General features: G+C 48.9%; 1 protein-coding gene across 5 annotated transcripts in view; it reads left to right on the forward strand.

The window, feature by feature from the left end:
- The window catches only part of TTC13 (tetratricopeptide repeat domain 13), a 1,316,170-nt gene that overhangs the window by 244,719 nt on the left and 1,055,729 nt on the right, over positions 1 to 15,722 (forward strand). For all 5 annotated transcript variants that reach the window (XM_085612046.1, XM_085612047.1, XM_085612049.1 and 2 more), the window contains exon 4: positions 2,312 to 2,382. In XM_085612046.1, the coding sequence (XP_085468172.1) occupies positions 2,312 to 2,382 (71 nt within the window). The remainder of the gene's footprint in view (positions 1 to 2,311; positions 2,383 to 15,722) is intronic.

The raw sequence follows: 15,722 nt of genomic DNA on the forward strand, positions 1-15,722 counted from the left end.
CATGAAGAATTTATTTCGAGAACAAAACACGCTGATCCCGTTGATTTGCCCTGATCTTTTCCACTCTAGGTTAACGAAAAAGAAGGGTCAAAACCCTCTATGCCACAGAGTGATATCATGAGAACACTAGTTGAGCAATCATTTTTATCCACACTGAATTCAATTGGGGAATTCAATTCTGTCAGCATAGATGGATGGCTAATTAAACATCCTGGATGAACAAATTTACCTATTGAATAATTGATCTGCTTTTGTCTTTGTACTGTTTGCTATATCATAGTCAATTGTTCTGCTGTCTTGAGTTTGTTTCTAATATCTACACTGAATGTTTTTGGGTTGGGCTTCCAATTTTCTTTTCATCTGTGACCCATTTTGAGTGGGATTTGATCTAGTTCCTACCCTTTGATGAGCACTTAACTGTTGATGTGACTGAGAGGTTTTAGAGGGTTAGCACCCTACTCCATACATGTTGCTCTACACTACATCTATAACACGGGTGTTGATGTGGTGACTTTCCTTATTAGTCTGATTGGTGTATGATGTTAATTGTATGGACGTATTTTCTTGTGTCACAGGTTGGCACAGCCCCTAAGTACCAACCTGCCTCACCACTGCTGGCCTTATGTGTACCCAACTTCCTACACTAAACCTTATGGGTGCCCTGTCTTCTCTGTGTGCATCAACCCCACCCTACAGCCCTTGTTGCCCCTTTCTTTTGCTGCCCCCTGTGTATGACCCAGCCTCAATGCAACCTCTGTGCGGTTCTGACCACACAGTCCCAGTGCTGTCCCCCTCTCCCATATTGGCTATATCAATGTTTGTTTTCCAAATCTGTCCTTTTGTCAATAAATATGGGAACTTGGGGAGGTTATTAAAATAAAAAAAGAAAAGAATTACTGCTGGGGGAGAAATTTTAATATTACCCTCACCGTCCCTCTCCGGGCCCCAAAACAAGCAGCCTTTTAAATAGAGCGTGTACATTAGAGGGGACTAGAAACAAGGATCTTGGGGCCGGTTTCAGGGTATCTCCCAGAATGCCTGTTTCAGGTCCAGGGAGGACCTGACCTGGTGGTTTGGGCTGGACTGTTTCCATGGGAAGCAGGGTCAAGACTGATTTGCATATGGCTGGGTCCAAACTGGGGTGGCGTGGTGAGCAAAAAAATGATGAATTAAACCCAGATCTGTGACTGGGGGTAAATGTTTGATTTGTTCAACATTCCATACATCATCTGTTCTTTTTGTCGCCCTAAAAGGAAAGAGTATGCCCAGACTTGGTCCTGTGCTCACTGTGGCACAGGATTCAAGCTAGCCTGGCCAACTGGTCCCAGGATGCTTGTTTCCAATCCAGGGTGGGCCTAGCCTGCCAGTTTGGGCTGGACTGGTCCCATGGGGTGCAGGATCAAGACTGATTTGCTATGGCTGGGTCCAAAATGTGGTGGCATGGTGAGTGAAAAATGATGGATTAAACCCAGATCTGTGACTGGGGGTGAATGTTTGATTTGTTCAGCATTCCATCCATTATCTGTTCTATTTGCTAATTGAAAATGCATGCAAAGTAAATTTGGGAAAAATAATCATACAGTGTGTTGTCCAGTACTAGTCAATCAATCAGTCAAACTGGATTTGTATAGTGCGGCTAGTCATCCGTGAGGGAAGGGTATCCAGGCGCTGAGAAACTTGCTGCAGAGACCTGTCAAATTATGATTGTCCCATCACTTTCTGGTTTCTGTAATCCACTCCCAGCCATCTCTCTCTCTCACACAAGCACAAACCAAAACCGCCTTCACCTCCTTAATTTTCTAATTTTCCCCCATCTTTTCCATTTTTATTCTTCGTACTCCAGGCAGAACCTTATGTATGAGACCCTTTTACTATCACAATAACGGTCTCTGGAAATTGGTCACCCCTCTTTGAAGCTGGGATCACTGTACATACTAAATGACAAGATAAAACATCAAATAAATGTAAGAAAGTGGAGACTGTGCGTGTTACCATTTTGTCACATTGTAAGCTTGTGTGCTTAGCGCACAAACGTTTTCTCGCTTTAGCTGCAGCTGTAGTACCTTGTCTTAAACTTTGGCTCTCATGTATGATCTCCAATGGAATATCTAAACAGGGAGTGGACAGGGATGGCACACTAGCTCTTGAAATAGTTTTTATTAAACAAATTGTAATTAGAAAGTTAAACCAGGTGATGAAGTTAAGGGGGGGGGGGGTTTACTATCTTGTACTAATGGCCTTTTCAATTAAATGATCATGAGGGTTACTTTAAATACAAATAACTTGGTTCTCTTTCGTTATGTTTTCTTAGCAATTGGATATGTATTAATAGGCAGTGGCCTTCCCGATGAAGCAGTAAGCCATTTTTCATCAATGCTTCAGGTACGGTACAACCATACGTAAGTTTCTTTCTGTTCCGTTTTTCTCTCCTTTACCTTTTATGTTTGCAAATGTGACTTGCTATGTGGGACCCTACCGCAGTAAATGGTATAGTTACTTTTTTGTAAGTAATGGTGACGGATGCATCTGCTTACCTATGCTAACTAAACTAACTGTTAATTGTACAACTTGCTTCGCATTATTTATTTGTGATGCATAGCCCCGGAGACAAAACTGCTTCTAACCCTCTGTTTCAAGTGTTGACAAAAAGGATTGTTTCGTTTTTTAGGTATTGTTTATGATTTGTGGTTAATCTTTAGAGCAGGTAGTAACTGGGAGGCAGGGAGTTCAGTTATACTCTTCTTATGACATAATATGAGGCTTGTAAAGCCCCCCCCCCCCGACCTTAATGCTGTTAGTCACAACTATCTTTCATATCTTTTTAGGTCTGGTCTAATAACAGCTTTAGTTTGTTTCACTGCCTCATGTTTAAAAAAAAAAAGTAACAAAAATACAGACATGTAATAAAAAGACAGACATGTATGTATATATATGTGTGTATATATAAATGTATGAGATTTTATACAGTCCTTTTTAGGTGGAGCCTGAGCCAGCGCGCATACACTGCTCTGTGAGGCTTCTTGTAAGCACTTAAAACTTCTATGTGTGGGTTTAACTCCCCCCCCCATGCATTGGGTTGGCTGTTGCCTGGGTCCTTTTCTTATTGTATTGTAGCCTGCAAATGGCTAAAGGCGGGCGCATGTCCCGTCTTTTTGCCAAATGTTCACTCTCACAGCGTTTTGCTTGCAGGAGGGAGCAGGGGCACGCAGGCTGGCAACTGCATTCCTCTCCTCGAAGGTCAGGTTACAGCACAGCGCCGTGAGAAATTCCCGCGCCTTGTGGGGATATTGTTTTCATTGTGCTGGGTGATTTATAAACTTTCGGAAGTAATGTTTTCCACCTGCAAAGTTGCGCAAATATCAACAGTGTCTAGTGACATTTTCCAACAAGCTAGACGCTGCTGGAACAGAAAAACTGCAAAAGGTCTAAGAAAGTGAGCCTTCGGTAAACCGAGAGGAGGGCAAAGGACGCGCAGGCAGAAAAGCTGCCAAAATCTGAAAGCAAGAGTGAGAAAAACATTAATTTCGAATAATGTGTTTAAAAATGCACACTTTCTAATATGAATAAATGCATTTGAATTAACTACAATTCGCAAAGGACTGTTCTTCGTTCTACAAGTATGTTTTGAAAAATCGGATGTTTGATGAGCAGCATCCCTTGAAATCATTTTTTTTACTTTTAAACCCAGTTCCATGCTGCTTGCTTGCACTTACTTCTTGTCTTGATCGCCTTTCATCAGCAGTTTCAGGCTCCCCATATGTCACTTTTAATTTTTTTTACATTTTACTGGGTGATTTATAAACTTTCGGGAGTAATGTTTTCCACCTGTGCAGTTGCGCAAATATCAACAGTGTCAAGTGACATTTGCCTACAAGCCAGACGCTGCTGGAACAGAAAAACTGCAAAAACACAAACATGCGCAAGGTCACACGTCTAAGAAAGTTAGCCTTTGGTAAACAGAGATGTGGGCAAAAAAAGGACGCGCAGACAGAAACGCTGCCAAAATCTGAACGCAAGAGTGGGAAAAATATTAATTTTGAATAATATGTTTGAAAATGCAAGCTTTCTAATATGAATAAATACATTCGAAATAACTACAATTCGCCAAGGACTGTTTAACTTCGTTCTACACGTATGTTTTTAAAAAAGTCTGATGTTTGATGGGCAGCATCCCTTGAAATTATTTTTCCCTTTTAAACCCAGTTCCATGCTGCTTGCTTGCACTGACCTCTAACCCGTTTAATCTGGAAAAGATTGACCCTCTTCTTTTTCGAAGATGCAAAATAGATGCTTTATATTAATGGAGGGCCACCTGCGCTCTCTGTGCCGTCCACCACCTGCGCTCTCTGTGCCCTCCACCTCTCCGTGCCCTCCACCCTCTGTGCCCACCACCTCCTCTCTCTGTGCCCTCCACCACCTCCTCTCTCTGTGCCCTCCACCACCTCCTCTCTCTGTGCCCACCAGCACCTGCACTCTGTGCCCACCACCACCTGCGCTCTGTGCCCTCCACCACCTGTGCTGTGTCCTCCACCCCCTGCACTCTCTATGCCCTCCACCCCCTGCACTCTCTATGCCCTCCACCACCTCCTCTCTCTGTGCCCTCCACCACCTCCTCTCTCTGTGCCCTCCACCACCTCCTCTCTCTGTGCCCTCCACCACCTCCTCTTCCTGTGCCCTCCACCACCTCCTCTCTCTGTGCCCTCCACCACCTGTGCTCTGTGTCATCCACCCCCTGCGCTCTCTGTGCCCTCCACCACCTGCGCTGTCTGTGCCCTCCACCTCCTCTCTCTGCCCTCCACGTCCTCTCTCTCTGCCTTCCACCTCCTCTCTCTCTGCCCTCCACCTCCTCTCTCTCTGCCCTCCACCTCCTCTCTCTCTGCCCACCACCTCCCCTCTCTGTGCCCTCCACCTCCCCTCTCTGTGCCCTCCACCTCCCCTCTCTGTGCCCTCCACCTCTCTCTGTGCCCTCCACCTCTCTCTGTGCCCTCCACCTCCTCTCTCTGCCCTCCACCCTCTCTGCCCTCCACCTCCTCTCTCTCTGCCCTCCACCACCTGCGCTCTCTGCCCTCCACCACCTTCGCTCTCTGTGCCCTCCACCACCTTCGTTCTCTGTGCCCTCCACCACCTTCGCTCTCTGTGCCCTCCACCACCTTCGCTCTCTGTGCCCTCCACCACCTTCGCTCACTGTGCCCTCCACCACCTTCGCTCTCTGTGCCCTACACCACCTGCGCTCTCTGTGCCCTACACCACCTGCGCGCTCTGTGCCCTCCACCTTATCTCTCTCTGTGCCCTCCACCACCTCCTCTCTGTGCCCTCCACCACCTGCGCTCTCTGTGCCCTCCACCACCTGCGCTCTCTGTGCCCTCCACCACCTCCTCTCTCTGTGCCCTCCACCTTCTCTGTGCCCTCCACCTCCTCTCTCTGTGCCCTCCACCTCCTCTCTCTGTGCCCTCCACCTCCTCTCTCTGTGCCCTCCACCACCTTCTCTCCCTGTGACCTCCACCACCTCCTCTCTGTGACCTCCACCACCTCCTCTCTGTGACCTCCACCTCCTCTCTCTGTGCCCTCTACCACCTGCGCTCACTGACTGACTGACTCTCTCTCTCTCTGTAGAAGAGTAGGATCTGCACTTATGTTGCCCCCACTTTTTTTCTGATGTTTACACTGGTTTCTGGCTATAGTCTGGCTGGGACCCTACTAATCAGGGCCCCAGCCTCTCTGTTCTCTCTAAACAACTTGGAGTGCATATTAGATGCACTAGTGATTGGATACTGTGGTACCTTATGAGCCCCTAGTGTATGGTACCTTAGGCACCATGGGCATAGGTAGTTCACAGGCCTACCAGGGGCTGAAGCATGTATTATGCCACCCCTGGGAAGCAGACTAAATCTGACACCACAGGCCTGCTACTGCAGCCTGGGTGAGGTAGTGTTAGCACTCCTCACTGAGGTATAGGTTCCTTATATTTCACCTTACACACACACATAAACCTATCAGTCACCCTAAAGACAGGCCCTATCAATCCTGAGGGCAGGGTGCTTGGTTTCCATGTGAGGGGGTGCCTCTGCCTGAGCAGGGCCCCTCTGCAACTCTCAGGGTCCATTCTCTGTAGCTGTTTGTGGATGCGGTTAAACCATATACTCTTAAGTGCATTATAACCTAGCGGTAAATGCTAACTTTGGGATGGCTGCATCAAAACATGTCGTGTTTGGTGTCAAACGCTTTGGAATCATACCCTCACACCAGTAACTGGTGTGGAAGTATGATCCCACCCTTCAAGAGGGATAGACATGTACCCACTGTGGAAACACGGTAGAATCCTGAAGAGCCCTGGCATCACAAAATGGATGCCACCTGCACAGACACTGGGCTGCCCTCCTGCTGCTGACCGAAACTCGCAGTGGAGTAGGCCCAACAATAGGCATCCTGTCGCAGGGAGGTGTAACCACCTTCCAGACAGGATTTAGTGTATTGGGGCTGGGTGGGTGCACTCCTAGAGTGCTTTGAAGTCCTGCACTGGGGGAGCAGTAGGCTCCTCCGTGCATATGCCAGCTCAAACCGGTTCAGGGGTTACCACCCCCTGCTCTGGCGTGAAATTGGACAAAGGGAAGTGGGTGTAGCCACCCACTTCCCTGACCCTCCCTTCCTTTCAGTATAAGTTAGGGAACCCTTGCCATTGCAAACTAGATATCCCTGGACGACGCTCTGAAGAAGAATCCTGGACCTTTGACGTTCCACTACCTCTGGAAGACTGAAGAATCTCCCTTGGAGTCAAGGAGTGACTCCCCTGCTTGGCAGGCACCAAAACTTTGCATCAACGGTCGCAAACTTTCCCACTCCTGCCGAAGTCCCTGACGCCCCGGAAGTGGATTTCCTGACTTCTCGACGGCCATTGTGAGTCCCCAGCGAAGCTGAGGCGAGTGGACCCCACGAGTTACTAGGAACAGCAATACCTGGGTACTGTGCACTATTGTCGAGTGCAACCCCTTCATGACGTTCTACGAACTTGTGCATTGGACCACGTGTGGTCCAAGCCTCCAGCAGGATTTCCCTCGAAAATCAGAGGCCTATCTTGTCCCGAGTGACCATGGGCTCCTGTGAAGTGAATCCTCACGAGGCGTCTTCGCGATCCCTTGCCGGTTGGCTTGTGGGTCCCCTGAAGACTTTTCCACAGAACCAAAGGGCTCCCCTGGTTGCTCCAGGCCTGCCCTGACTTACCCTCGCTGGGTGAGTCCCTCAGACCTTGCTGGTCTGCACCGCTGACTTTCTTCACTTTCCACGAGACTTGCTGTTGCCAAGGCTTGTTGGCTCCAATCCGGTTGCCGACACCTCAGTAAGCTGCAGACTTCGTGGGACACTCCGAATCCAGCTCCTGGTTGTCGTCGACGCCTCCTGGACCTCGTGGCTGAAGAGTCAAGACACCCGTGATCACCTGAAATCACCCGACTACTGTGGGCATTCAGCTTCCTGGCCCCGGGTCACTGGCAAGTGACTTTGAACACGGTCTCCTCTGCTTTCAGGTCTTCTTTCTTCTGAATCCAGCCTTGGATTCCACCGGACACTTCTCCTGTCTTCACAAGCAGCAAGTCTTCTTTGGCTCCCATTGAAAACGACGCCGCGACCCGACTCCAAATGACACCTATGCACCCGGCTTCCCTGGGTGAGGTAACTAGAGTACTCCGGTGCTCCTGTGTGTGTTGGGTCTAGAAATACTTACCCTGTAAGTGACTTGCTTGTAGACTCTTCCGAAGTATCCTAAAACTTTAAAATTCCAACCGCGACTTGCTCCATTGAAGTCTATTGGGATCCGCGGCTGTGTTCTCACACTGCAAGGCCCCAGCGCTTCTGAAGACCATAGGCCTTCTCCCTTCTCAAGTCGTTCTTCTTATACCTCTTTTTCAGTATATGGTCTGGTATGCCCCTAGGGCCCCAGCCATATAAGTGCTTAATTTGTTGTGAAACGTTGATTTGTGCATATGTCCTTAACTTCTATTCTCATAAAGAGATTAGTAGAGTGTGTCTAGTAATAAATACATATACATTTTATATATATACCTGTGTGGTGTCCTTTCATTTAGTGATTCAAGAGATTATAAGGTAAAACAAGCTGCTTAACATTCCTCTGAGACTTAGCCTGAAGGCTGCTCTCCACAGCTACCACTAGGATATGTTTCTTTAAAAGGTTGTCTTAAACCTATCTACCATAAGAGTCGAATTGTACTGGTGCAAGGTGGCCACTTTAACTAGTGACCAGCATATACCAGGCCAACTTCTCACACTAACTGACTCACTTTTCAATCTCTCTCCCACTGACTGACTCTCTCTCTCGCTCTCTCTCTCTCTCTCTCTCTCTCTCTCTCTCTCTCTCTCACTGACTGACTCTGACTCTCTCTCTCACTGACTGATTGACCGACTCTCTCACTGACTGACTTTCACTCTCTCACTGACTGACTGACTGACTCTCTCACTAACTGACTGACTGACTCTCTCACTCTGACTAAATGACTGACTGACTGACTCTCTCACTGACTGACTCTCTCACTGACTGACTCTCTCACTGACTGACTCTCTCACTGACTGACTCTCTCACTGACTGACTCTCTCACTGACTCACTGACTCACTGACTGACTGACTCACTGACTGACTGACTGACTCACTGACTGACTGACTCACTCACTCACTGACTGACTGACTCACTCACTGACTGACTCTCTCACTGACTGACTCTCTCACTGACTGACTCTCTCACTGACTGACTCTCATTCTCTCTCTCACTGACTGACTCTCTCACTGACTGACTCTCATTCTCTCTCTCACTGACTGACTCTCTCACTGACTGACTCTCTCACTGACTGACTCTCTCACTGACTGACTCTCTCACTGACTGACTCTCTCACTGACTGACTCTCTCACTGACTGACTCTCTCACTGACTCACTCACTGACTGACTGACTCACTGACTGACTGACTGACTCACTGACTGACTGACTGACTCACTCACTGACTGACTCACTCACTGACTGACTCACTCACTGACTGACTGACTGACTGACTGACTCACTGACTGACTGACTGACTGACTCACTCACTCACTCACTGACTGACTCTCTCACTGACTCACTGACTCTCTCACTGACTGACTCTCTCACTCTCTCTCACTGACTGACTCTCTCACTCTCTCTCACTGACTGACTCTCTCACTCTCTCTCACTGACTGACTCTCACTGACTGACTCTCACTGACTGACTCTCACTGACTGACTCTCTCACTGACTGACTCTCTCACTGACTGACTCTCTCACTGACTGACTCTCTCACTGACTGACTCTCTCACTGACTGACTCTCTCACTGACTGACTCAATTTCTCTCACTGACTCTCACTGACTGACTAACTCTCTCACTGACTGACTCTCACTCTCTCACTGACTCTCACTTTGTCTGACTGACTGACCGAATCTCTCACTGACTGACTGTCTGACCGACTCTCTCACTGACTGACCGATTCTCTCACAGACTGACTGACTCTCTCTCTCACTGACTGTCTGACTGACTGACTCTCTAACAGACTGACACTCTCTGACAGACTGACTCTCTCTGACAGACTGACTCTCTGACTGACTGACTGACTCTCTGACTGACTCTCTGACTGACTCTCTGACTGACTCTCTGACTGACTCTCTGACTGACTCTCTGACTGACTCTCTGACTGACTCACTGACTGACTGACTCACTGACTGACTGACTCACTGACTGACTGACTCACTGACTGACTGACTCACTGACTGACTGACTCACTGACTGACTGACTCACTGACTGACTCTCTCACTAGCTGACTAACACTCTCACTGACAGACTAAATGACTCTCACTGACAGACTAAATGACTCTCACTGACAGACTAAATGACTCTCACTGACAGACTAAATGACTCTGACTGACTGATTCTCTCTCTGACTGACTCACTAACTGACTGACTCTCACTGACTGACTCTCTCACTCTCTCTCACTGACTGACTGACTGACTGACTGACTCACTCACTCTCTCTCTCACTGACTGCCTGACTCTTTCAGTCTCTCTCTCACTGGCTCACTGACTCTCACTGGCTCACTGACTCTCACTGGCTCACTGACTCTCACTCTCTCACTGACGGACTCTCTCACTGACGGACTCTCTCACTGACGGACTCTCTCACTGACGGACTCTGTCACTGACGGACTCTGTCACTGACGGACTCTGTCACTGACGGACTCTGTCACTGACGGACTCTGTCACTGACGGACTCTCTCACTGACGGACTCTCTCACTGACGGACTCTCTCACTGACGGACTCTCTCACTGACGGACTCTCTCACTGACGGACTCTCTCACTGACGGACTCTCTCACTGACGGACTCTCTCACTGACGGACTCTCTCACTGACGGACTCTCTCACTGACGGACTCTCTCACTGACGGACTCTCTCACTGACGGACTCTCTCACTGACTGACTCTCACTAACTGACTGACTCTCACTAACTGACTGACTCTCACTAACTGACTGACTCTCACTAACTGACTGACTCTCACTAACTGACTGACTCTCACTAACTGACTGACTCTCACTAACTGACTGACTCTCACTAACTGACTGACTCTCACTAACTGACCGACTCTCACTAACTGACCGACTCTCACTAACTGACCGACTCTCACTAACTGACTGACTCTCACTAACTGACTGACTCTCACTAACTGACTGTCTCTCACTCTCTCACTGACTGACTCACTCTCTCACTGACTGACACTCTCTCACTGACACTCTCTCACTGACTGACTCATTCTCTCACTGACTGACTCACTCTCTCACTGACTGACTCACTCTCTCACTGACTGACTGACTGACTCTCACTGGCTGACCGACTGGCTCTCTCCAACTGACTGACTCTCTGACTCTCTCTCTGACTGACTCTCTCTCTCACTGACTAATTCTCTCTCTCTCACTGACTAATTCTCTCTCTCTCACTGACTAATTCTCTCTCTCTCACTGACTGACTCTCACTCTCTCACTGACTGACTCTCACTCTGTCTGACTGACTGGCCGACTCTCTCACTGACTGCCTGACTCACTCACTAACTGACTAACTCTCTCACTAACTGACTGACTAAATGTCTCTGACTGACTCTCTGACTGACTGACTTTCTCACTGACTGACTCTCTCACTCTCTCTCACTGACTGACTAAATTGCTGACTGACTCTCACTCTCTCACTGACTGACTATCTCACTCTCTCTCTCACTGACTGACTCTCTCACTCACTGACTGACTCTCTCACTGACTGCCTGACTCTTTCAATCTCAATCTCTCTCTCTCTCTCTCTCTCTCTCTCTCTCTCTCTCTCTCTCTCTCTCTCTCTCTCTCTCTCTCTCTCTCTCTCTCTCTCTCTCTCTCTCTCTCTCTCTCTCTCTCTCTCTCTCTCTCTCTCTCTCTGACTCACTGGCTCACTGACTCTCTCACTGACTGACTCTCTCACTGACTGACTCTCTCACTGACTGACTCTCACTGACTGACTGACTCACGCTCTCTCTCACTTACTGACTCTCTCACTGACTGCCTGACTCTTTGAATCTCTCTCACTGACTAACTGCCTCTGTGACTGACTGACTCTCACTGATTCTGTCTGACTCTCTCACTCTCTCTCTCATTGACTGACTCTTTCAATCTCACTGACTCTGACTGACTCTCACTGACTTACTTACTGACTGACTGACTCACTAAATGACTGACTGACTGACCCTCCCACTCTGACTGACTGACTAACTTACCCTCTCACTCTTTCTCACTGACTGACTCTCACTGTCACTGACTGCCTGACTCTCAATCTCTCTCTCACTGACTGACTGACTCTCACTAACTGACACTGACTCTCACTGACTGACTGACTCTCTCACTGACTCACTTTCTCACACTGACGGACTCTCTCACTAAATGACCGACTCTCACCCTCTCTTTCACGGACTCACTGACTCACTCTCTCTCTCATTGACTAACTGACTGACTCTCAGTCTCTCTCTCACTGACTGACTCTCACTGATTCTCTCACTGACTCTCTCACTGACTGACTTACTGACTGAATCACTCACTAACTCTCACACTGACTGACTGACTAAATGACTGACTCTCACTCTCTCTCTCACTGACTCTCACTTTCTCACACTGACTGACTCTCTCACTAAATGACTGACTCTCACTCTCTCTCTCTCACTGACTGACTCTCTCACTGAGTGACTAACTCACTGACTCTCTCTCACTGACTGTCTCTCTCTCACTGACTGACTCTCTCACTGACTCTCTCTCACTGACTGACTCTCACTTTCTCACACTGACTGACTCTCCCAATAAATGACTGACTCTCTCACTCTCACTGACTGACTAACTCTCTCACTGACTCACATACTGACTCACTCTCTCACTGAGTGACTAACTCACTGACTCTCTCTCACTGACTCTCACTGACTGACTCTCTCTCACTGACTGACTCTCACTGACTGACTCTCACTTTCTCACACTGACTGACTGACTATCCCAATAAATGACTGACTCTCTCACTCTCACTAACTAACTGACTGACTTAACTGACTCTCTCACTTTCTCTCTCTGACTGACTGACTCACTGATTGACTGTCTCACTAACTCTCTCACTGATTCTCTCTCTCTCATTGACTAACTGACTGACTCTGAATCTCTCTCTCACTGACTGACTCTCACTGATTCTCTCACTGACTGACTGATGGACTCTCTCACTGCCTGACTTACTGTCTGACTGACTCACTGACTGAATCACTCTCTCACTGACTAACTCTCTCACACTGACTAAATGACTGACTGACTCTCTCACTGACTGACTGACCCTCTCTCTCTCACTGACTGACTGACTCTCTCACTGACTGCCTGACTCAATCTCTCACTCACTGACTGCCTGACTCTCTCTCACTGACTAACTCTCTCACTGACTGACTCTCTCATTGACTGACCTACTGACTGACTCTCTCACTCTGACTCTCAATCTCTCTCTCACTGACTGACTCAAGCTCTCTCTCACTGACTGACTCAAGCTCTCTCTCACTGACTGACTCAATCTATCTCTCTCTCACTGACTCACTCTCACTGACTCACTCTCACTGACTTACTGACTCTCACTCTCACTGACAGACTCTCTCTCACTGACAGACTCTCACTGACTGACTCTCTCACTGACTCTCTCTCTCTCACTGACTGACTGACTCTCACTGACTAAATGACTGACTGACTGACTCACTCACTCTGTCTCACTGACTGACTGACACACTCTCTCACTGACTGAGCAACTGACCCTCTCTCACTGACTGCCTGACTCTCTGACTCTCTCTCACTGACTGACTGACTATCTCACTGACTGACTGTAGGAGATTAGGATCTGCCTCTTATGTTGCCCCCACTTTTTTTCCTGATGTTTACACTGGTTTCTGGCTATAGTTTGGCTGGGACCCTGCTAATCAGGGCCCCAACCGCTCTGTTCTCTCTAAACAACTTGGAGTGCATATTAGGTGCACTAGTGATTGGATACTGTGGTACCTTATGAGCCCCTAGTATATGGTACCTTAGGTACCAAGGGCATAGGTACTTCACAGGCCTACCAGGGGCTGAAGCTTGTATTATGCCACCCCTGGGAAGCAGACTAAATCTGACACCACAGGCCTGCTACTGCAGCCTGGGTGAGGTAGTGTTAGCACTCCTCACTGAGATATAGTTTCACTATATCTCTCCCTGCACACACATTTAAACCTATCAGTCACCCTTAAGGCAGGCCCTATCAATCCTGAGGGCAGGGTGCTTGGTTTCCATGTGAGGGGGTGCCTCTGCCTGAGCAGGGCCCCTCTGCAGCTCTCAGAATGTATTCTCTGGGGCTGTTTGTGAATGCGGTCAAACCATATACTCTTAAGTGCATTATAACCTCGCTGTAAATGCTAACTCTGGGATGGCTGCATCAAAACATGTCGTGTTTGGTGTCAAACGCTTTGGAATCATACCCCCACACCAGTAACTGGTGTGGGAGTATGATCCCACCCTTCTAGAGGGATAGACATGTACCTACTGTGGAAACACGGTAGAATCCTGTAGAGCCCTGGCATCACAAAATGGATGCCACCAGTCACAGACACTGGGCTGCCCTCCTGCTGATGACCGAAACTCGCAGTGGAGGAGGCCCAACAATAGGCATCCTGTTACAGGGAGGTGTGGTCACCTCCCAGACAGGGTTTAGTGTATTGGGGCTGGGTGGGTGCACTCCTAGAGTGCTTTGAAGTCCTGCACTGGGGGAGCAGTAGGCTCCTCTGTGCATACACCAGTAAAAAAACGGCTCAGGGGCTACCTGCCCCTGCTCTGGTGCGAAACTGGACAAAGGGAAGTGGGTGTAGCCACCCACTCCCCTGACCCTCCCATAGGTGGGGTCATAGAGCTAGTCCCTCCCTTCCTTCTAGTATAAGTTAGGGAACCCTTGCCATTGCAAACTAGATATCCCTGTACGACGCTCTGAAGAAGAATCCTGGACCTTCGACGTTCCACTACCTCTGGAAGACTGAAGAATCTCCCTTGGAGTCCAGGAGTGACTTTGCAATCAACCGTCGCAAACTTTCCCGCTCCCGCAGGAGTCCGAAGTCCCTGCAGCCCAGGAAGAGGATTTCCTGACTTCTCAAAGGCCATCGTGTGTCCCCAGCGACGCTGAGACAAGTGGACCCCACGAGTGATGAGGAACCGCAATCCCTGGGTACTGTGCACTATTTTCGAGTGCAACCCCTTCACGACGTTCTACGAACTTGTGCTTTGGGCTACGTGTGGTCCAAGCCTCCAGCAGGATTCCCTCCGAAGATCAGTGGCCACCTCGTCCCGAGTGGCCGTGGGCCCCTGGTGAGTGAATCCTCCCGAGGCGTCTTCGCGATCCCTTGCCGGTTGGCTTGTGGGTCCCCTGAAGACCTTTCTACAGTTCCAAAGGGCTCCGCTGGTTGCTCCAGGCCTGCCCTACCTTGCTGGTCTGCACCGCTGACTTTTTACACTTTCCACGAGACTTGCTGTTACCAAGACTTGTTGGCTCCAATCTGGTCACCGACACCGCAGTAAGCTGCAGACTTCGTGGGACACGCCGAATCCAGCTCCTGGTCGCCGTCGACTCCTCATGGACCTCGTGGCTGAAGAGTCAAGACACCCGTGATCACCTGAAATCACCCGATGACTATGGGCATCCATCTTCCTTGCCCTGGGTCACTGCCAAGTGACTTTGAACACTGTCCCCTCTGCTTTCAGGTCTTCCTTCTTCTGAATCCAGGCTTGGATTCCACCGGACACTTCTCCTGTCTTCACAAGCAGCAAATCTTCTTTGGCTCCCATTAAAAACGACGCCGTGACCCGACACCAAAAGACACCTATGCACCCGGCTTCCCTGGGTGAGGTAACTCCAGCACTATGGTGCTCCTGTGGGTGTTTGCTCTAGAACTACTTACCCTATAAGTGACTTGCTTGTAGACTCTCCCGAAGTATCCTAAAACTCTAAATTTCCAATCGCGACTTGCTCCATTGAAGTCAATTGGGATCCGCAGCTGTGTTCTCACACTGCATGCGTCTCCCGTGAGTCCTTTACTTACCTGCCTTGGGTGGATTAGGGAGGCCCCAGCACTTCTGAAGGCCATAGGCCTTGTCCCCTTGCAAGT

Source organism: Triturus cristatus, chromosome 6 (genome assembly GCF_964204655.1).
Source record: "Triturus cristatus chromosome 6, aTriCri1.1, whole genome shotgun sequence".
NCBI lineage: Eukaryota > Metazoa > Chordata > Amphibia > Caudata > Salamandridae > Triturus > Triturus cristatus.